The 22,472-nt window shown below is 33.9% G+C and overlaps 1 protein-coding gene across 2 annotated transcripts in view; it reads left to right on the top strand.

Annotated features, from left to right (window-relative positions):
• SPRED1 (sprouty related EVH1 domain containing 1) overlaps positions 1-22,472 on the top strand; it is a 117,527-nt gene that overhangs the window by 76,805 nt on the left and 18,250 nt on the right. For both annotated transcript variants that reach the window (XM_082443280.1, XM_082443279.1), the window contains one exon: positions 11,396-11,548. In XM_082443280.1, the coding sequence (XP_082299406.1) occupies positions 11,396-11,548 (153 nt within the window). The remainder of the gene's footprint in view (positions 1-11,395; positions 11,549-22,472) is intronic.

The following is a 22,472-nucleotide window of genomic DNA, read 5'->3' on the forward strand; positions in this document are numbered from 1 at the left end:
TGTAACTTCCCTAGGGACTGTGAGCCGGAACCACCTTGTTAAGTGGAAGCTTAAAGTTAAGCCTTTGAGGAGACTGCTGATGAGATCTTAAATGAAAATGAAGAGCACCATATTGGAAACTGAAAGAAAGGAAATCACTGTTATGTAGTAGCAGAAAGTTTAGCAACACTGTCACCTGTAGTAATAAGTGAAGTAGAAAATGTACTACTTCTGGTTATGGTAAAGCAGTGGATGGGAGAAATAGGCTCAGGAAGGGCTCCTAAACAAACAAAAAGAACCAGGACTTGCTGGTTTTGAAAATTCTCATCCTCTCGATATGTCACACTATGCTAAAATTAGGAAATGGCTTCCAGGCAAAGATCATATCCAGGGCACTCTCAGAATAGGTTTGTCTAAAGATGAAGCCAGTGGTGTGCCTATAAAATCCTTTGTTAAAACCTCAGAAAGATGTAATGTGAGCCTCAGAGAACCTTTCAATCAAAGTAAGAGGGCTTAAAGCAGATTAAGGGTGTCCTCAGCAGAAATTTAAAGTAGAGAAGAGTTTGTCTCAGAATTGTGACTGTGCTTTTTGTCTAACAGAGTGAATCCCAGTAAGATTCCCAAGAGACCCACAAAGTTTTCTAAAGAGTTAATTGGCAGAAATATTACGAGTCTGAGGAGCGGCCCCTTGGATCCCCAAAATTTTACTGGCAGGAAGCAGGTTGAAAAACATTTTACATGTAAACATAGACTTCCTTTCATAAAACGGAAAGATAACTCAGAAATAGAACCAAAATCTCAAAGGGCAGAGCCAAGAGCTATGGAGAATTATTCCCATATTCAAGGAACTCCTAACATGTTCCCACCTTGATTACAGAATTACTTCGGATCAGTGACTCCGTTTTCTCTTATTCTGAACCAGAAGTTTTATAACAGTTATCCTCTGCCTGTCCTACCATTGTATTTTGGTTGTGTGTGGGGCAGGTAATTTGTCTGTTTAGTTCATGGGTCCTCACGATGAGAGGAACTGTACTTAAGGAACACCATTCAGCTAAGTTGCTCCCAAATTTCTTACTCAAAGAAACTATGAGATAGTAAATGTTCTTAGAAGCTGCAGTTTTGTGGTAACTTGTTATGCACCAACAGCTAACCAATACATAAGCAGAAAAGGAAGATGAGTAGAATGAAAGCTAACATTTATAGTCATGTTCATTTCATCTTGCTCCCATTCTCAACTTTTTTAGATGATACATCTAGCTTAGGTTAAATTCCATGTTTCAATAGAAGATTGTATTATATCTTGGTTTTATAGCCCCTTTACAACTAAAAGTATGTTCAGGTAGAAAAAAACACAGTTCTTATTAGTTTAAAAAATTCTGAGCCCGATTATGTATGTTTAATATATTAACCTTAATTACACCAAAAGGGGCTGGGGGATACTGAGATGCTAGCAAAATGTGAAATTTTTTAAAAAAGAATCAACTTACAGAATTAAACTGCCAAAGAAAACTCTTAAGTTTACTTTAGTACCATTTATTTCATGATATGCTAAAGTTTTCACATACATCATTCTTATTTTGGAATGTATTGGAGGTTATAAAGTATTCTAATTCAGTTAACCACTTTATTAGGAACAAAGTACATTATTGTTTTGTAATCCACCTATGGGCTTGACATACATAAACATTTTGAAATTATTTTGAGTGCAAGTTGACTGTAGTTTATGATAGTGGTTATGGCAGGTTTACTTTATTAGTGATTATTTGCAAAGACAACTAAAATGGCTTTAAAAGAATAACCCATTCTCTAATTATTTTAACCCCAAGGAAGTAATGACTGTTAGTTAGATCATAAATGTCTTTAAGACTTTAAATATCAGAGTGGAAATCCTCTCCATTTTGAGTACTTATTAATTCATTCAGTAAATATTTGAGCACCTGTTCTGTTCCAATAACTATGCTGAACATTTGATTATTTGCTGGTAGACAACTTTGAGCTTTCAGCAATTCAGTATCTTTATCGGTATCATAAATCATCAGAAAGGTATTTACCTTTCTATTTCATACCTGTCTTTGAAAGCTTTCATAACATCATTATTTGGATTTAAAATCGTATCTTGCTCATCTTTTATCCCTGATGTTTAGTACAGTTTTGACCATATACGTAGTTGGTAGGAAAGGTTTTTTGAAGAAAAATCTTCAAAATTAAGGAGTTTAAAAAAAAAAAAAACCCAAGCAGCAGTAAGGTATGAATGTTCTTTTCATTTGGTTTCTTTATTTAACTATTTTTCCAACCAGAGTTGTTAGTCATAACAGTTCTTATTGTTCAGATAGGCTAGATTGCTAACAAAACCCATAAAACTCACCTCACGATTGGTTTGTGATTATAAGAGGAAAAGATCTCAGATTCCATGCTTTGGGGCAGAAGAAAGGTGACACCTAATTGATCTGAAGTGAAAAGGTATCATATTTTCTCTTCGCCACTGAGAAATACTTGACTAACTTACTCTTTTTTAGAATTAAGTAAGGTCATTTTTGAGCCAAATGATTAAAAGGATTGTGATTTACATTTATTGTTCAAAGTCATTTGCTTTAGTCAAAGGGGATATGAATTGTTCATGTACTTATTTTCAGAGGTGGTAACATTTTAATAAGGCTCTATATCTGAAAACTAAGTTAATGGATAGAACTTTATTTAGCTAGCAAAATGGATTTTATATTACCGTGATCTCTCACCATCCTACCTTATAGTTAAGTTCCTGTAACCTTTATATATTTTAGATTGAGTTTAATTATCTAATAAGGGAGTAAAAAAACTCTATATAATCTTTTTGCACAATATTTTGTCACTATTTAATTTTTCCTTGACTCTTAAACTAATCTTCATGTAGAATATTTGGATAGTTAGAAAATTATAAAGAAGAAATCAGGAATCATATATCCCTACCTAGTGGTAATTGTTATTAAGATTTTGGGTTCTTCTTCTTAAGTTTTCCTTTGTTCTTGCATGTTATATTCAAATACATACTTCTTTTTAAAAGTACCATCAGAATCAGTCTCTTCTCCATTTTGATTGTGTTTTTGATAGGATTTTTGTTTGTATTGGTAATGGTAGTGATAGTGGTGGTTAGAATTTAAGTAGTACAAATCATAAAATTTGAACCCACACAGTCTGATTTCAGAGTCTTTGAATTTTGCCATTATATTATGTAACTGTACTACAGTTTATTTAACCATTCATGTTTCATTGAACATTTACTTTATTTTCCACAGTCTTACACATTAATTTTTGTTGGTACTTCTGAATGTGACCTTAGGATAAAATCCTAGAAATAGATTCACCAATTAAAGGATTGTCTAAAGGTTTATATAGTTAGCAGGAACTATGCAACTATTGCCTGCCTATTAACTAAAAAACAGATTTACAGACAATAAACAATCCCTGAAAACCTAATACCACATTTAAGCCAAACTAACTTTTCATTTAAAGGGTACTTTCTGTTGATTAATAAGGTGGAGGACTTGTTTTCCTTTTTTGTTTTTGCTGGACATTATATGTTGGTACTTTTCTCACATGCCTTCCATATTATTTCATCACTGATTACTGTGTTCAGGTTGCCTAAACAAAATACTATATACGCTATTAGTATTTTTAGACAAAGCTCATAGACATGCAAAATTGAAAATTCAAAGTTTAGTTTATTCTTAAACTAATAAAAAGTAACTAAAGAAATCTAGCAAACAGAATAGGAGACATTGGTGGTCAAATATAAAATGCATTGCTACTGGGTGCTACATCAAAGTGTAAATAGTGATTTTGTTGGGCTTGTAGAATTGTTAGTAATTTTTTTCCTTTTCTGTGCTTTCTAAGTTCGCATAATTTGACTGTATAGTTTTAAATACCAAAAGAATAGCTTTGATAGCATTTTTAACATATGCAATGATAAAATATAAGATTTCTTTATCAAAGAACATCTAAAATTTTTTCATCATGCTAAAGTAAACTAATAATATAATTATTTAAAACTTCTCTTGTTGAATATGACCCAGTCACACGTTCAAACTTGTGATTCGTGATATACAACTACAAGAATGAAAGTTTGGAGCAACTGATAGACTGTGATATCACTTTTTTTCACACTATATTGTTTATTGGGAATCGTACATTTTAAAAAGTTTACAGAACAATACTGTTTTCTCTGCCTCAGAATTAATATAGAGAGAAGGGACAAAGGCAGGAGAAAAGCAAAATCTGTATTTATTTTCTCTACAGCTGTCATCTAGACTTATGTTCTGAAAGAGAACTACAGCTAGAATTATTTTATTACTTTATACTGCATCCTTTTGCCTCTACACACAAAATTGCTGTAATAGTCTTGGAGAAATAAAAAGCTAAACAATCTCTGAGCAACCATAGAAGAATAATTATTATACCAGCCTCTGAGAGTGGAACAGATTTCCACTGTACGTGAAATATTGGCATGGTTTACTTTTTAGGTAATACAGATGAGCCAATGCCAGCACAGTACTGAGCCAATGCCAGCACAGTACTGAAAGCATTGAATGTGGATGTATATTACTGCTATAGACAACTTTTTAAAAGCTGGAGCTCATGCAAATGTATGTACATCCTTTGCGTGTATCATACATTAGATTTTCTGCTCTTGTGGAAGATTTTTTGGCATTTTCCACCACCTAACTTGAGATTACACCCCTTTTCCCATAGTAATTGTTACCTTTAAAGAGTTGTAATCCAGTAAAAAACATTCAGGTTTGACTAAGCCAGAATACTTTTTACTCAGTCTGATCCAAGTTTTAAAAAATGTTTTGGCTACTATTAATTTTAATAATGAAAATGGTACAAATAATCTTTTTTATAAAATAACAATTAAAATTTTTTTCTTATATGAGTTTGGCAGAGATAGTTAAATAATAAGGCCCAGTGTGGGTAGAGATGTGAGGAAATAGTCTTTCTTGAGAGGTTTTCAAAGGGCACATAAGTTTGCTAGAGGGTAGCTTATACTCTCTAGTATTAATGGGAATTAATCCTAAGGAAATAATATTACCAGTGCACCAAGATGTATTTATAAGGAGGTGTGTTGCAATGTATATGACCAAAAAATTGGAAGCTATTTAAATGCCCCTAATTCGAGTTTTGCCTACAGAATATATAACATATACAAATATTGAACTTCTTTGCAACCATTTTAAAGCACAGGGTACATCTTTATATATTGACACAGGGAGAGAGAGGTTCATGGTATGTTTTGTGGTAAAAGAAAGCACTACATGGATAGACCTAAATATATAAATGGAATCAAATTATACACAGACTATAAACATATATATATGTATTAAGAAGTCTAGAAAGATATATGTCAAATAATAATAGGTGCTATTCCATGCAGGGGGGGTGTGAAGAATTTTTTGTGTAATTTGAACTTTTAACAGTTATTAAAATTATTTCTTTTGTGGGTGAAGACTTTTCATTGTTGTTTAAGGAGTTCTTTTTCTACATTTTTTTCTATTGCCAAATTTACTCCCAAGGGTCTATATTAATATAATGTGATCTGACTTGTGGTTATTTGCATGTCACTGATTATTTATAGCGTACTCACTATGTGTCAGGTATAGTTCTAAGCTCTAGGAATAAAAGAGGGAAAGTCTGTCATTACTGGCTCATGGGAGAAATACAAATAAAAGAACACTTAGAATATAGGGTGATAGATATAAGTATTTTTGAGGAAGTTCACAGGAGAGAGTAACTTTGGAGTGGATTAACAGACTTTTTGAGGAGTTTATGGCCGATGTTAAGGAGTTCTTTTTTTTTTAATTTTTATTTTATATTGGAGTATGGTTGATTTACGTTGTGTTAGTTTCAGGTGTACAGCAAAGTGATTCAGTTATACATATACATACATTCATTCTTTTTCAGATTCTTTTCCCATATAGGTTATTACAGAATATTGAGTAGAGTTCCCTGTGCTATATATAGGTCCTTGTTGATTATCTGTTTTATATATAGTAGTGTGTATATGTTAATCCCAAACTCTAAAAAGGAGTTTTTCTAGTGGAAAAATTGAAGATAGTCTTTGTGGGCAGAGGAAATGACATGTACAAAGAATCAGAAGTGTGAAATGTTAGACAGTACTGGAGAGAAACAGTACATCTGAAGCAAAAGGAGATGATGAAACAGTAGAGTAGGAGCCATGGTAAAGTAACAAACCTATGCATTCATTTGTTAGTTCTTTTGTTCATTCTCAAAATTTCTTGTTCATGAAAAGAAAATACTATGTAATTTTTAGTAAGGCTAGTCCATTATCATAGAAATTAAATAGCATATCCATAAATAAGAGTGAAAGTTGTGATAATGCCTAGTCTTAGTGAGAATGTAGAACATTGCTTGTGGATATGTGAATTGTTAAAACCACCTTGGAAAATAATTTTTATTTTATAAATCAGAGCATACGTGTATCTTATAATCTAGCATTTCCACCCCTGGATATGTACCAGAAAAATTCTTGTATATATGTATCATGAGGCCTGTAGAAGATTGTTCTTAGCACCCTTGTTTGAAATAGCAAAAAATTAAGTGTTTTATCTTAGGCAAGTTACATAATGTCTTTGAGCTTTAGTTTCTTCCTGTGGAATAGAGAGATAATAATGCTAACTAGCTCGAAGGGTTGTTGTGAGGATTAAATGAGTTAACCCATGTAAAGTACTTGAGACAGTGTCTGCTACATAGAAAATGCTTAATAGGTGTTAGCTATCATCACTACAAAGAAGTGAAAATGAGTGAGCTATTGCTACATATGTCAACATGAATAAGTTTCATGAAAAAAAATGAGCAAAAAAAGCAAGTTCCAAAATGTCCCAAATAGCATGATATCAGTCAAATAAAATTCAGAAGCATCTAGAACTAAATATTGTTTAGGAATAATACTTATGTGGTAAAACTGTAAAGAACAGTAAGAAATTGTAAAATAAACAACTACTTCAAGATAATATTTACCTATCCAAGTGGTAGAGGTGGGGGATGCTATTATTTGTTGTCTTGATAATATTATATTTGTTGTCTTGGTTATTTCTCTTTCTTAAGTTGGGTGATAAGTATACACATATTCACTTTATTACCTTTATATTATTATGTCTATAGTCCTTTATATAAAATATTTCCTAAGGGAAATATCAGTGGTTTGGTGTATATCCTTACTTAAACTGATAAAATTTTAAAATACCTATTCATCCATCCTATCAATTTGACAGATAGGATCATGTCATACTGACAGTTCTGTCCCTAGCTTTTTTTCATTTAGCAATATCTTGTGAGCACTGCATACAGATCTTTTTAATGGCTTTTAGAATTCTATCATATATGTATACCATAATTTTTTAACCAGTCCTGTGTTGATACAGCCATAGGATGTTTTCTCCTTTTCTTTTTTTGTTAAAAAGAGTGCTACGATGATTATTTGTGTGTGTATGTATCTGTATATACGATCACTTTCTCAAAGAAGAAATGCACTCCCACCAACAGTGCAAAATATCCTATTTCTCCATACCCTTGCCAGCATTGAGTACTATTATATATATTTTCCATCTTTTCTAGTCTGTATAAAAAATTGGCATCACATTTTTAAGTCTTTAATTGAAGTCCAGCATCTTCTTTTCATGTATTTATTGTCTGTTTCTTTTTCCTGCGAAATAAAATTGGACTTTGTCTTGTACCTCAGTGCTTCTGGGGTGAGAGAGCCCATTTCTATGGATTGTGTAAATTATGTATCTTGAAAGCGTTCCTCAGACAATAATGATTCTCGGCCCTCTATTCTCCAGTGTGTACAGGGTTCCCCAATAGAGCTTTGATAATTGGATACCTTAGAAGGGTTCTGAGTAGAAAAACCAACAGATTTGCATGCCTAGCCTTTCACAAGACTGGAAACAAGGAGATCGCTTAGAAACCTACTAAAATAAGAGAGGCAAAATAGATAATGAGAGCTTGCATTAAGAGAGTAGGTAAGTGGATATGGAGAAGAGAAAATGGATTTGAAAGACACTCAGAAGATTAGCTTGTTTAGAAAATTATTTTATTTTACTGACCAAAAGAGATATTCTGCATGAATCCAGAAGGGTTTAGGGCAAGGGTTGAACAATGTCTCAGTTTATTATCTCAGATACAGAGTGGCGGGGGGTGGAGGGAGGAATCTACTTATGCCAAAAAGCAAGTGACTGGTTCATTAGTCAGTTGAATTACTTGACTATTTTGATAGAATATAATTGTATTGTATTTTTAAATATTATGACCCTATATCAAAAGAAGGGGGGAAAGTATATACCTAGATTTTAAAAGAAATCGCCCTTATAAAAGTAAATAAGCTCTAGAAAAATTGGAAAATCATTCATAATCATACCATCAAGGAATAGTATTAACGTTCATTTTATATCCTTTTAACCTTTCATCTTTTTATGGTTATAATACTATAAATAAAATTTTATATACTGATTTTTTTAACATTAAACAATTCTCCACAAAGTAGGTATTATTCATAAACCTAATTTCAAATGACCACTTATTCCATTAAGTGGGCATACCATAATTTACATAACCATTCCCTTAATTTGGGACGTTAAGGTTATTTCTTCATTTTTACTATTAAAAAAATTCTGAGAAAAAATATTTTGTGCCTAAAGCTCTTTCCATTTAGTACATTTTTTTCTTTACTAGATTGAATAAGTGGTCAAAATGTGTGAATGTTTTAAAAGCTTTTGATACATTTTACTAAAATTGCTTTTCAGAAATGGTTGGTCCGGATTTTACTCCTGTGTATAGAATAAGCAGTGAATGAGAATGACCATTTTCCTTATCACGACTTTTTTTAATACTTTGTCAACTTAATATACCCCTGAATTTAAACTTGCTGAAAGAGACATAGTTAGGTAGTAGGAAAATGCTCTTTTCCTGTTTAGGATTCTCTAAAAATGTTAGTTTCTCACAATTCATGGATAATATGTCCCTTATTGTAGATTGTAGACTCTACATTTTCAAACAGTGAAAGTTTATTTTTACCATATCAGACACCTGAAAGATGTTTTAGTTATTAGCTGAGACACATTTAGGTGTATAGTTATAAATTCACTGTGTAGTATGAAATATTTCTTTTTTTAAAAAATATTTGTTTATTTATTTGGTGGCACCAGGTCTTAGTTGCGGCTTATGGGCTCCTTTGTTGTGGCATGGGAACTCTTAGTTGTGGCACGCATGTAGGATCTAGATTGAACCCAGGCCCTCTGCATTGGGAGCGCAGAGTCTTATCCACTGTGCCACCAGGGAAGTCCCAGTATTTCTAATTAATAGGTTAATTCCAGGTATTTTGGTAAGCATTTTTAAGTTGAACTAAATCATTTTATTACCCAAATACTATACACATTTTATTTGTTTAATAATGAAACAATACTTTTGATATTTCCCTTTAAAAAATAATGTATTTTTAATCAAAATGAAATTTATTACTGTTTAATGTAAGTAGAATTAACCTAAGTCAGTACAGTAAAACACTGGGTCATGTAAACATTTTGTATTTGTTCAGATACAGATTTTTAAGTAAGCTTTATTATATTTTACAATTCTTAAATGACTTCTCAGTTAGATTAGAATGCAGTAAAGACAACCTGATCAAAATAGTTGTCACCATTAAAAGCATAATTACTTTATTATGATCACTACTAATACAGTTTATGCTTGTTTATAATTTTTAATCACTTGAGTATCTCAACTAACCCTGAGATTTTTAATACAAATACTATACCCAGTTTATAATAAGAAGGAGCTGTGATTTAGAGAAGTTAATTGCTTAAATTTCATACCCAAGTTGGATAAGACAAGGTTCCAACCTAGGCCCTTTCTCTAAACCTTTTTGTTGTTATTGTTGTTTTCTTCTATTCAGTTTGCTTATGATTTTTGACAGTTACTTGGGTCATTTATTTTGAAAACTCTCTGGAACAAATAAATACGTTTCCCGAATTCTTTTTACTCTTCCCAATTTTGATCATGCATTTTGAAAGAATGTTTGCTGAATACCATTGTTTAGCCACCTCCTTTCCAATAACTTAGCATTAACTGTCATAACACATTGATGCAACTATTAGGAAAATTAGCTAAAAATAGCAATTAACTGGGTTTGACATATGTAGTTTTAAGTGACGGTAGACTCTCAGATACATTTTTTAAAGCTTAATTGCTTCCTGATAAAATAACAGCTTTTAGTTTTCAGAGCATTTTCACATATATTATCATCTCACTAAATCCTTATGACAATCCATGTCATAAAACAGTATAGGTATTATAATTATTTAATTGAAAAAACTGAGTTCCAGAAAAATTAAATGTCACAAAACTTTTTTGTTTCAGAGCAAGGACCAGAACATGCATTTATAAATTTATAATATCTTAGCCATAACTTTTATGAACTTTATTGCTTAATATTAGAAGTAATATCAAATTTTAATGTTTTTTATTTTTATAAAAAAGCTTGTAAGGGTTTCTACTTTTAAAATTATTAGCCCTATAATGATTACTCTAAATTACTTTAGAATGAACCAGTAAAGGTATTTCTGTCATTTTAGTTGGCTGTCACTTTTTCTTCCCAAATAATTATATACTAACGGGAAAAATAATAGCAAATAGTTATCTCATTTCTTAAAAAAAAAAAAGAAACAAAACCTTTTCAGGACTTTCTGTTTTGTAATGTGCTAAGTTTCACTTATTCAACATTTATTTCACAGAAATATTGTTTATGAAATTCCAAAAGCATTTTGTTAGTGACTGTCATTGATTGAACATATCTCCTTCACTGAGTCTTGTATATGATTTGAATCCTTCTAAATAATCAGTAAATTCAGGCTAATTAATTCATTCACTCATTCAATTACTTTTAAAATTACGTGGACTACTGCCTTCCTTCTTCGATCCCTCGTATCACACAGCACAATCCTTGGTACTGTGTAAAAAGAAAAATGTTCTTCAAAAAAAACTTGCAAAGTAACAATTTTATTGATTTGTATTTTCTTCCTCATAATTTCTTCACTTTCTGTGTACATATATCACTTTTAGTTATAATTAACAGCTTTATTGTAATTAGATATCTTTCTCACTTGGCATGGATAGCCTTCTAATTCTTCCTATGTTATTTTTTTTAAGAAAGTCCATTTTGCTTATAAAGTTGATTCTTTTTTTTTATTCATATTATTTTATTTTGACATGGCTTCCTAACGCATATTTGAGTTTGGGGAATTGCCATACACACTGATGGTGGTGGTACATACTTACTGATTTGCTAAACTCTTGTTAGAGTGAAGGTATCTTATTTTGTTGTTGTTTTTTACATTCTGGTAACTAATGAGTTGGGGATTGTTCCCATTAGGCAGCTGAAGAGGATACTTCCAGTTCTCTAGTGAAAGATCATCCTTTCCAGCAAGAGACAGTTATAACCAGTGAGCCTTACAGAAGCTCAAGACCTTCTCCTTTTGAAGATCTGAATGCCAGAAGAGTCTACCTGCAAAGCCAAGCCAATCAGGTGAGAAAATAAATATTTTTCAATATATTATTCATATGTGTAGAAATCGGACGTGTTAGACGAGAACATTAGGACCATCTGCCCTTTACCAGTCAAAGAACAACAGAAACCCAGGAGAATAAGACTTACAGTGAATCAAATCTGGAATGAGACAATACATATATGTCATAATGTCCTATACAGGTGTAATAATTGAGTCATAAATTTGACTTTAAATTTTTTGATGATAAAGGGGAAAAGGTGTTAGTTACATTTTCATTATCCAGTAGAGGGCTACAAAGGAACATAAACCATAGTTTCTGTTCTAAAAGAGTTTATGATGGCGTAATAGATACGTGCTCATGGTGATATGGGAGCACAGGATAGGGGTATTGAAGTCGTTGTGGAAGATGAGAGTTTGTGTTTTTTCTTAAGATACACCTGAACTTTTCAAGGATGAGAAAAATTGTTAACTAATTGAAGAGGGTGGGGCTGGTGATGAAAATTAGGTGGGAAAACACAGGAGGAGCAAGGGGATGAATGTTTTAAACAGAGGGAATTTTAGTCAGCATAGTCTGCCATAACAAAATACCATAAACTGGGTGGATTAAATAACAGTTTTTTTTCCTCACAGTTCTGAAGGCTTGGAAGTGCCAGGGTTAGGGTGCCAGCATGGTTGATTCCTAGTGAGGGCTCTCTTCTTGGATTACAGACAGCTGCTTTGTCTCAGTGCCAGAGAACGCCCAAGTGAGCAAGCTCTCTGGTGTCTCTTATAAAGGGCACTAATCCTATCATACCAGGACCACACCCTTCATGACCTAATTACCTCCTGAAGGCCCCATCTCCAAATAGCATCACATTGGGGGTTTGGGTTTCATATAATTTGGGGGGGGACAGGGGTGACACAAGCATTTAGTCCATAGCAGGGAACAGTATGAGCAGAGGTATGCATGATCTAGGGGGAAAACAACATGGAGGGTGAAAAAGAGAGGCAAAGAGAGCAAGAGCCAGACTGTCGGGGTTTTATGTCCTGCAAACCACCTTGGACTTAATCTTGTTTGTTGCTTCACAAACCTGGGTACACATTCATGTGCCAGAAGACACAAGAAACCACAGGTTAAACACAGTGCATTTTCATGGAGTGTCACTTTTACTTAAAAACAAAAAAATCCAAAGTGGTGTACCAGGTTTACATTCCCACTAGTCATGGGAATTTTCCTGAATACTTGGTATTGCGCCCCCCCTTCCCCCCTCCCCCTCTTTTTTTTCCAATTTAGTCACTTAGTGGAAGTAAAGTAGTATTTTATTGTGATTTTAGTTTATACTTTCCTGATTACTACTGCTGTTGAGCACCTTTTTTTATATGCTTATTGATCATTTAGAAATTCTGTTTTGTAAAGTACCTATTCAAGTATTTTGCACATCTAATATTGAGTTGTCTTTTTCTTATTGATTTATAGGCATTTTCTTTTTGTTTATTTTGGAAATAAGTCCTTTGTTGGATATGTATATTGCAGATATCTTCTCTCTGGTGGTCTGTCTTTTCACTCTCTTAATAATGTCTTTTGCTGAATAAGAGTTCTTAATTTTAATAGAAGAGTGATTTAGTGATCATTCCCTCTGTGGTTAGTGCTTTTTGTGTCATGTATAAGAAATCTTTGAGTATCCTCACCAAACCATGAAGATATTTTATGTTGTCTTTCAGAAGCTTTATTATTTTTTCTTTCATGTTTGATTTTTATAAGTGGTATAAGATTAGGAGGTCAAGGGTTCCCTCCCTGCACCACTACCCCCAAATCTGGATGGCCAGTGATCCAGCACCATATAGTAAAAAAATCTATGCTTTCTGAAACAGGTGCATTGCATTTTCAGCTTTGTCATGTGACTGTATGTGTGTGGATCTATTTCTATTCTCTGTTCTGTTCCCTTAGCCTATTTGTCTATTTTTATACCAGTACCACACTTTTAAAATAACAGTAGTTATATAATATTTCTGGCATCTGGGAGTTATGTCCCCCAGGTTTGTCCTTTAAGATCTTGTTGTTCTTGACCTATGTAAATTTTAGGGTCAGCTTATCAATTTCCACAAAACTCCTAGAATTTTGATTGACGTTGTATTGCATTCATAAATTAATTTGGAGGAAGTTAACATCTTGACAATACTGAATCTTCTAATCCATGAAATGGTAAATTCATTCATTTATCTTTTGTTAGATTTATTCTTAGGTATTTAATTTTTGTAAATTTATTTAGGTATTTAATTATTATATTTTGTAAATTGATCTTATATCCAGAGACATTGTTAAATTAATTTATTAACTCTGTACTTAAAAACTGTAAATTTTTTAAATGTCTGTTTCTTGTCACACTGGCTAGGACTTTCTAGTGCAGGGGGGATTGACTTTCTTATTTTGTTCCTTATCTCAGGGGAAAGCTTTGTATATTCATTGCATTCATCATTAACTATGATATTTGCTGTATGTTTTCATAGATCCTTTTAATAGATTAAGGTATCTATCTATTATTCCCACATTACTAAATTTTTTATGACATGCTTCTTCTGCAGTAATTGAGATGATTCTAATTTTTTTCCTTGTTGATTTTGTTGATTGGTAAATTGAAATAATTGGTTTGCAACCTTGCAGTCTTGGAATAAACCCATCTTGGTTGCCATATAATACTCATTATACATACACATATAAACATATGCACACATAAAATTGGGTTTAATAATATTTTATCTAGGATTCTTATGTCTGTGTTCATGAAAGAGATTGGCATATAATTTTCTTTTCCCATAAAATCCCAGGCAGGTGTTGTAATCAAGGTATGCTAACTCCATGAAACAAATAGGGCAGTGTTTCTTTTTTGCAGTTTGTGGAAAAGTTTAAAATTTGTTGTTTTTCTTAAATGTTTGGTAGAATTTCCTGGTGAAGCCATCTGAGCCCAGAATTTTCTTTATCAGATGATTTTGAGCTACAGATCGATTTCTTTAACAGATACAGGACTATGCTGATTTCTAATTCTTTTTAGAAAGGCTTTTTACAGGATTTTGGTTTTTATTCCTTTTTTATGGAAAATTTCAAACATAGTAGAAGTTGAATGAATAGTGCAGTCAATTGCTGTGTACTACCCTGCTTCTGACATTAGTCATTGGCAAAATGATGATATGCCATATTTTCATTATTATTCAGAAATGGATTGATTTTTAAACATTTGGGGTTTTCTACTTTTCTTTTTATTGCAGATATTCTAAGAATATACTCTGAATGATTTCATTCATTAACATTTGTTGAGGCTTGTTTAATGCCTCAACATAAGATCCGTGTGCCATGTGCACTTGAAAAGACTTCATATTCTTAGATGTTGTGTGCAGTGTTCTTTCTATATATTAGGTCAGGTTTGTTATCCTTATTAACTTTAAAAAAAATCTGCTTGTCAGTAACTGAGCAAGGTATGTTTAAAAATCTCCAACTTTGATTGTAGAATCATCTTGTTTTAATTCCATCAGTTATTTACTTTATATATTTTGAGGCTATTATATATTGCTTGTAATTTTATAATTGTCATACCTTTATGTTGAATTGACTCTCTTGTCATTATGAAATATCCTTCCTTATCTCTGGTAATACTTTTTGCCTAAAAGTCTACTATGTCTGATATTAGTATGATTACATCAAGTTTTCTTTTGGCTAACATTACCACAGTGTGTGTTTTCCCATCCTTGTACTTTCAACATTTATGTGTCATATATAAGATGTCTCTTTTAAACCATATGCAGTTGGGTTTTGTTCTTTTCTCAGGGTGTTTTTGTCTTTTAGAGTATTTTGTCTACTTACTTTTACTGCAATTATTGATGTAGTATAAATCTACCATCTTACTTGTTTTCTGTTTGCCCCATTTTTCTCTGTTCATTATTTCCTCCACTTGGCTTATTCAGGTATATTTAACTACTTAATTTTTCTTCTTTATTAGATAATTAATAATACAGTTCAGTGCTTTTATTGTAATCCTAGAGATCACAATACGCATTGTTAACTCCTTAGAATCTACCCTAAATTGATTTTTTTTTTAAACCACTTCTGGAAAATGCATGGATCCTGCAATACCTTAATGCCATATATCTCTTCTTCATTTACCGTTTGTGTTGTTGTTGTCATGAAATTCATTCTGTGTGTATGTCTGTATAACCTCCCAAAATAATATTTTAAACAGTCAACATTGATTTCAGTTTATCCGTCTACTTATGCTTTTGGCTGTTCTTTAATCCCTTGTTTATTACCGTACTACCATGTAGGATCGTTGGCTGCTTATTGCTGTTGGTGAATCTTCGTTGTCGTTTTTCTGGAAACATCTTTTATTTCCTCCATATTTGAAGGATGTTTTGCTGACTGTCACATTCTAAGTTATCATTTATTTTCTTTCACCACTTTAAAAGATGTCACACCATTGTCTACACTTTTCCATCATTGCTCTTAAGAAATACTGTCTATCTTTGGCTTTTCGCTGTTTTATTATGCTATGCCTAGGTACTAGGTTTTTTTTATTGGGTGTATAGAGCTTTTTGAATCTGGCTGATATCTTTGAACAGATTTAGAAATTTCTCCACCATTGTCTCTTCAAATATTGTTTCTAAATCTGAGGCTCAGGGAGAGATATGGACTGAACTTGAAGTTGGGAGTCATTATCTAACGATGGAAATTAAAACTATGAGAGAAGTTTGAATTACTTTGTAAGAAGAATAGTATTCAAAGCTGGAACACTGAGGATCACTAAATGTTAAAAGACAGGGTGTTGAAGAAGAAGAGTCACACAGATAGGAGAACTAGGAAAGGGCAATAATGTCTCAGAAGCCTGAGAAGGAGAGTTAAAAAGGTAAGTGACAGAGTAGTTAATTAATGTATTGCAATTACATGGTCCAATAAAGGACCTGGATGAATCCTGGATTCATCCCTGTAAAGGTAATTGATACCCCTAGCATAGTTTCAGTGGGATTAGGAGGCATTCATGACAGGAGAAGAAACAACCTTTATTTATTTACTTTTTTGCCTGAGCTCCTTTCAAAAGTTTGACTACAGAGGCCTTCCTTTGGAGAGCAGATGGAGCTAGAAGGTGGAGGGCCAAGGAAATAAATATGTTTAAAATTTGAAGGGATAAAGAAAGTGAGAAGTTAAAGATTTGGGACAGAGAGAATAATTGATAAAGACCCAAAGGAGACTATCAAGGACACAGGAATTACACTGACAGAGGAATTACTTCATTTTTCTAGACTGAAGAGAAGTTTAGGTAGAACTACAGATTTATTAAAAAGGAGGTAGAAGGTTAATGAAATTCAGACTTGATCAATTCAGCAGTGTGTGCCCTCACATTCTTGGATAAACCTAAAATTTAATTGTTATTTTTATCTTAAAAACTTGAATATGGGGGCAGGGGGTAAAGAGAAAATAAAAAACCTTCTGGATCATCTGGGAATTTTTCTTCCAGCAAGTCCCAATACAGCCATACCACAGCAAATAAATATAGTTTGAAATATTCAAGTTAGACACAGATTGTGAAAGGTTCCCTGCTAATAGATCTGATTAATTAGGTTACTTAAGGTCACAAGAAACATATATTCTCAGGCTATGTAAGTTGGTTGGGACTTATCGTAATGACCTGGGCAAGTACCAGGCTAATAGCATGTATTCATACAACCTCTCTGGTCCTCCCAAAATTGGAACTTCAGTTAGGATTATCCCCCTTCCTCCACTCTAATTAAGTCTAATGCCAGTGTTTCCCATATAAGTTAATGGTATATCACTTATACATCTGCTCAGGGCAGAAACTTGAAGCCATCCTGACTCATTCCTCTCCCAATCTCATACTGTAGATATCAGCAGTCAATCAGCAATCCTGTAAGCACTACATTCAAAGTATATTTCTCAGACCGTCATCATTTCTTACTGCTATAGTCTTCTAATTTCCCTACTTCCACACTTATCCTTCCCACCCACTCCAATAATCTGTTCACACAGTAACCAAAGTGATCCTTTAAAAAGGTACAAATCAGATGTGTTCAAAACTTTATAAAAGTCTAGCATCCTATTTAGAACAACATACAGAGGTTTTACAGAGCTGTGCATAATTTTGTTCGTGGCTTCTCCAGATTTATTTTCTATTCTTTCTCACTCACAAGCTCCTTAATACCTCGACCTCCTATGTTTTAAATATATTAAGAATATCTATGCCTCAAGGGCTTTGCATCTGCTCTTCCTTTTATCTGGAACACTCTTCCTCCAGATGTTCCCAGAGCTTGCTCCTTACTTCAGGTCACCTCTTCTATGAAGCCTTCCCTGAGCACTCTAAATGAAATACCAACCCTTCCATCACTGTATCCTTATGCTATTTTATTTTTCTTAATAACATTTATTTCCTGATTATAATTTGTCTCCTATTTGTACTTTTTGTTGTTTGTTCACTGATACGTTCAGGAATCTAGAAGTTCCTAAGATAGAGTAAGCACCCAGTAAATATTTGTTGAATGAAAGAATAGATGAATAAATGCTAACAGCATCACCTTGGAAGCATCCTACATCAGAGGAATAGCCTTGCCAAAAGGACTAGACTGCTTCCTTGCTGTCAAGAAATATGAAGAGTGTGAGATTTTACCCTAGCTAGCAAGTTATATGAATGCTGCCAGAAGACATAAGACTGCTAGGTCAGAGACAAAGGACTGTTACTCACAGCACGATAAAGTAGCATGAGCTTCATGTTTGTGTCGGTTCCCCTTGCTTCCCAGGTCCCATGGGGGGTGGTGCTAAGCTGCTCAGGTGAATATTGCACACTCAGTGGGTTTGCATCCCAATATTGGAACCCTGAGTTTTGGGGAACCCCAGTCTTTTATAATGGGCGATAATCCTGCCTTACTTTTGCCAGGGAGGGACACAGTGTCTTTGTTATACTCGTTAACTAAACAAACCTAACTTCAAAGGAGAGATACTATATCTTTCAAGGGTTTCCCTATTCACACATCTTTGAAAAGATAGTCTGAAGCAAAGGCAGATAATACCTCTACACACTGGGTCTGCAGAAGTGAGACCCAAGGAGAATTGTCACCTAACACTAGTTTAGGTTTTTCCCTCTAGCAGTGCTTGAACAGGTATTGTCAGTGTTTGCCCTTGGCTCATTTTCTATGCTTCCATGGACTACTTAAATCCTTTTGATGGATTAGGTACGTTCTTTCAAACTGCTAGTGCTCTCAGTCAGGTTTTAGTTAAATCTAATAGGCCTGGAGGCCATTATAGTCCTTTTACTCAATTTCGCTTACTTTCAAGTTCCTGGAGGTCATTTCACTGCAGATGAATAAGACCACATGTATTATGGTCTTACGATCAAAGGTTTATGATGTATTTAATACATAGAAAATAATACATGTAATGAATACCTGAGAAACCAAAAAACTTTTTAAAAAGAGCACCTCCAATCCTGTTCCCTTGCCTTCATCCTAGAGGTGACCTTTACCTTGCACTGTGTTTGCTTATTAGCAGTCTTATGCTTTTCTTGGTAATTCTACTTTTTCTTCTGCCAGTAGATACTTTAGTTGTTTCCATATTTTTGTTATTAGGCATACTGCTAGTACAAACTTTCTTCCCCCTCAGCTATTCTTGTGCAAGTTTCTTTAGGGTGTACAGAAATGGGCCTTTGATATTGATGTGCTATATAAAAAGGCTCTTGGGCAAATTAGTCTATAGGATTCATGTGTTCTGTGACTATAAGAGATATATTTTGAGCATTTGAGAGGTTAGAGAAATAACGCTGAATATTCTGTTACAAACTAATTTTAACCACATACTCTTATATAACTTGTTATTGAGTAATAAAATTTTCAGTGACACTTCTTTTTGAATTTTATTTGTGGCCAGTATCTCCTAGTTTATGGTGGTTTTTCACTCTTTTTATGGTGTTTTGGTGAACAGATGTTCCAAAATTTAATACAGTTTAATTTATCATTCTTTTCGTGGTGGTGTTTTTAAAAACTCCCCATCCTTATCTCAAAGATTTTTCTCTTGATTTTATTCTAAAAGTTTTGCAGTTTTGTCCGTAAAACAAACTGATTTTTGTTCCACTTTTATTTTTTCCATATGGATTACTGATTGTTAACAGCACCACTTATTGGATCCTTCCCCCTACTGATAGGCAGTGCCATATCTGTCATATATCAAGTTTCTATTTCTGGTCTCTCTTATCTGTTGGTCTGTTTGTCCTGGCACCAGTGCCACGTTGTCTTCTTTACTATAGAATGTTTTAACTCTATAGAAAGTCTTAAGATCTGTAGAGCAAGTGCATCTACCACTTTTTTCTTCTTCTCTTTTTTGTTGGTGGGTGGAGGAGCTGTTTACTCTTCCACAGAATTTAGAATTAGCTTGGGACTTCCCCAGTGATCCAGTGGTTAAGACTCCACCTTCCAAAGCAGGGAGTGTGGGTTCAATCCCTGGTTGGGGAACTAGGATCCCACATGCCGTGGGGTGCGGCCAAAAAAAAAAAATTAGAATTAGCTTATCAAGTTTGTTGAAAAATCCATTTGCAGTCTGTATCTGAATTGCACTGAATCTGTATATTAGTTTGGGGAAGATTTTAGCCTTCTTTTCCATGAATGTATATCCTTCTATTTAGCTCATCTGTAGCGCTCAATAAAGCTTTGCATTCTCTTCATGAAAAGATATCATATATCTTTTAAAAGAGTGGATATATGGGGCTTCCCTGGTGGCACAGTGGTTAAGAATCCGCCTGCCAATGCAGGGAACACAGGTTCGAGCCCTGGTCCGGGAAGATCCCGCATGCCTCAGAGCAGCTAAGCCTGTGCGCCACAACTACTGAGCCTGCGCTCTAGAGCTTGTGAGCCACAACTGCTGAGCCCACAGGCCACAACTACTGAAGCCTGCGCGCTCAGAGCCCGTGCTCCGTAACAAGAGAGGCCACCGCAATGAGAAGCCCACACACTGCAACTAAGAGTGGCCCCTGCTCACCGCAACTAGAGAGAGCCTGCGTGCAGCAACAAAGACCCAAAATGAGTCAAAAATAAATTTAAAAGAAAAGAGTGGATATATGTATATGTATAACTGATTCACTTTGCTGTACATGTGAAACTAACACACATTGTAAGTCAACTATACTCCAATAAAAATTTTAAAAAAATAAAACATTGGAGAGGTTATAATCATGCAAAAGTAATCCAGCCTGTGCCCTAGAGCCCGCGAGCCACAACTACTGAAGTCCGAGCGCCTAGAGCCTGTGCTCCACAACAGGAGAAGCCACCACAATGAGAAGCCCGTGCACCGCAACAAAGAGTAGCACAAGCTCACTGCAACTAGAGAAAGCCTACATGCAGCAATGAAGACCCAATGCAGCCAAAAATAAAGATCTTAAAAAAAAAAAAAGTAATCCAGAAATCTTACTTCACCCCACATCAGTCCTTTAGTCCTACAACATAATTAAAATTGAAATACTTCTGTTTCTCTTTATGTTCCTACCATGTGATTAAAGTGCTAATGAAAGTAAAATTCAAAACTGCAGGAAACAAGGCCAGGAATGAGATAACCTCTTCAGTCATTAACTATTTTTATTAAACTTCCTTTCCTGTTTAAGACACTACTAATACTGAGTAGGTGGTTCGAGTTGGATATATCCATTTAAATTGCTTTTTGAATTGAAGCATACAAACTTTTTAATCCAGCATTTTTACTTTTAGCAATTTCTGATACAGATATACTTGGACATGTGTATTAAAGATAAATATGTATAAGGATAATTTATGCAATATTGTTTGTAACAGCAAAAGGTGGGGAAAAGCCTATATATATATAAATCAGACTAGTTAAATTAAGTCATCCATTCAGTGGAATATTAAGCTGCTATTAAAAGAAGTAGGTAAAGCTATGTGTATAAACACATACGCACACTTGCATGTGTGCGTAAGTTAAATATGTGGCCAAGAAGTGGTAAGTACCACCTGAGTGGTACATTTGTTACAATTGGTGAACCTACATTGATACATCATATAATCACCCAAAGTGCATAGTTTACAGTAGGGTTCATTCTTGGTGTTGTGCATTCTGTGGATTTGGACAAATATATAATGATATGTATCCATCATTATAGTATCATATAGACATTTTTCACTGACCTAAAAATCCTCTGTTCTCTGCCTGTTCTTCCCTCCTTACCTCTCCCTTCTCCCAAACACAGATCCTGGCAACCACTGATCTTTTTACTGTCTCCATAGTTTTACCTTTACCAGAATGTCATATAGTTGGAATCATACAGTATGTAGCCTTTCACTTAGTAATATGCACGTAAGGTTTTTTCATGTCTTTTTTAAAAAATACTGAGTAATATTCCATTGTCTGGATATACCACTGTTTGTGTATCCATTGAGCCTACTGAATAGATAAACAAACTTAGTTTCTTCCAAGTTTTAGCAATTATGAATAAGGCTGCTGTGAACATTTGTGTGCAGGTTTTTGTGTGGACATGTTTTTGAATCCCTTGGGCAAATACCAAGGAGTACAATTGCTGGATCATATGGGAAGAGTATGCTTAGTTTTATAAGAAACTGCCAAATTGTCTTCCAAAGTGGCCGTACCATTTTGCATTCCCATCAGTAATGAATGAGGGTTCCTGTTGCTCCGTGTCCTCCCCAGCATTTGGTGTTGTCAGTGTTCTGGATATTGGCCATGCTATTGGGTGTGTAGTGGTATCTCGTATTTTTAACTTGCATTTCCCTGGTGACTTACGGCGTGGAGCATCTTTTAATATGCTGATTTGCCATCTGTATATCTTCCTTGGGGAAGTGTCTGTTGAGGTCCTTGGCACATTTTTTAATCAGGTTGTTTATTTTCTTATTGTTGATTTTTTAATAGTTCTTTGTACCTTTTATCTAAAGAAGAAACCTATTAATGAAAAATAT

Source organism: Balaenoptera physalus, assembly GCF_965194825.1.
Source record: "Balaenoptera physalus genome assembly, chromosome: 2".
Classification (NCBI taxonomy): Eukaryota; Metazoa; Chordata; class Mammalia; order Artiodactyla; family Balaenopteridae; genus Balaenoptera; species Balaenoptera physalus.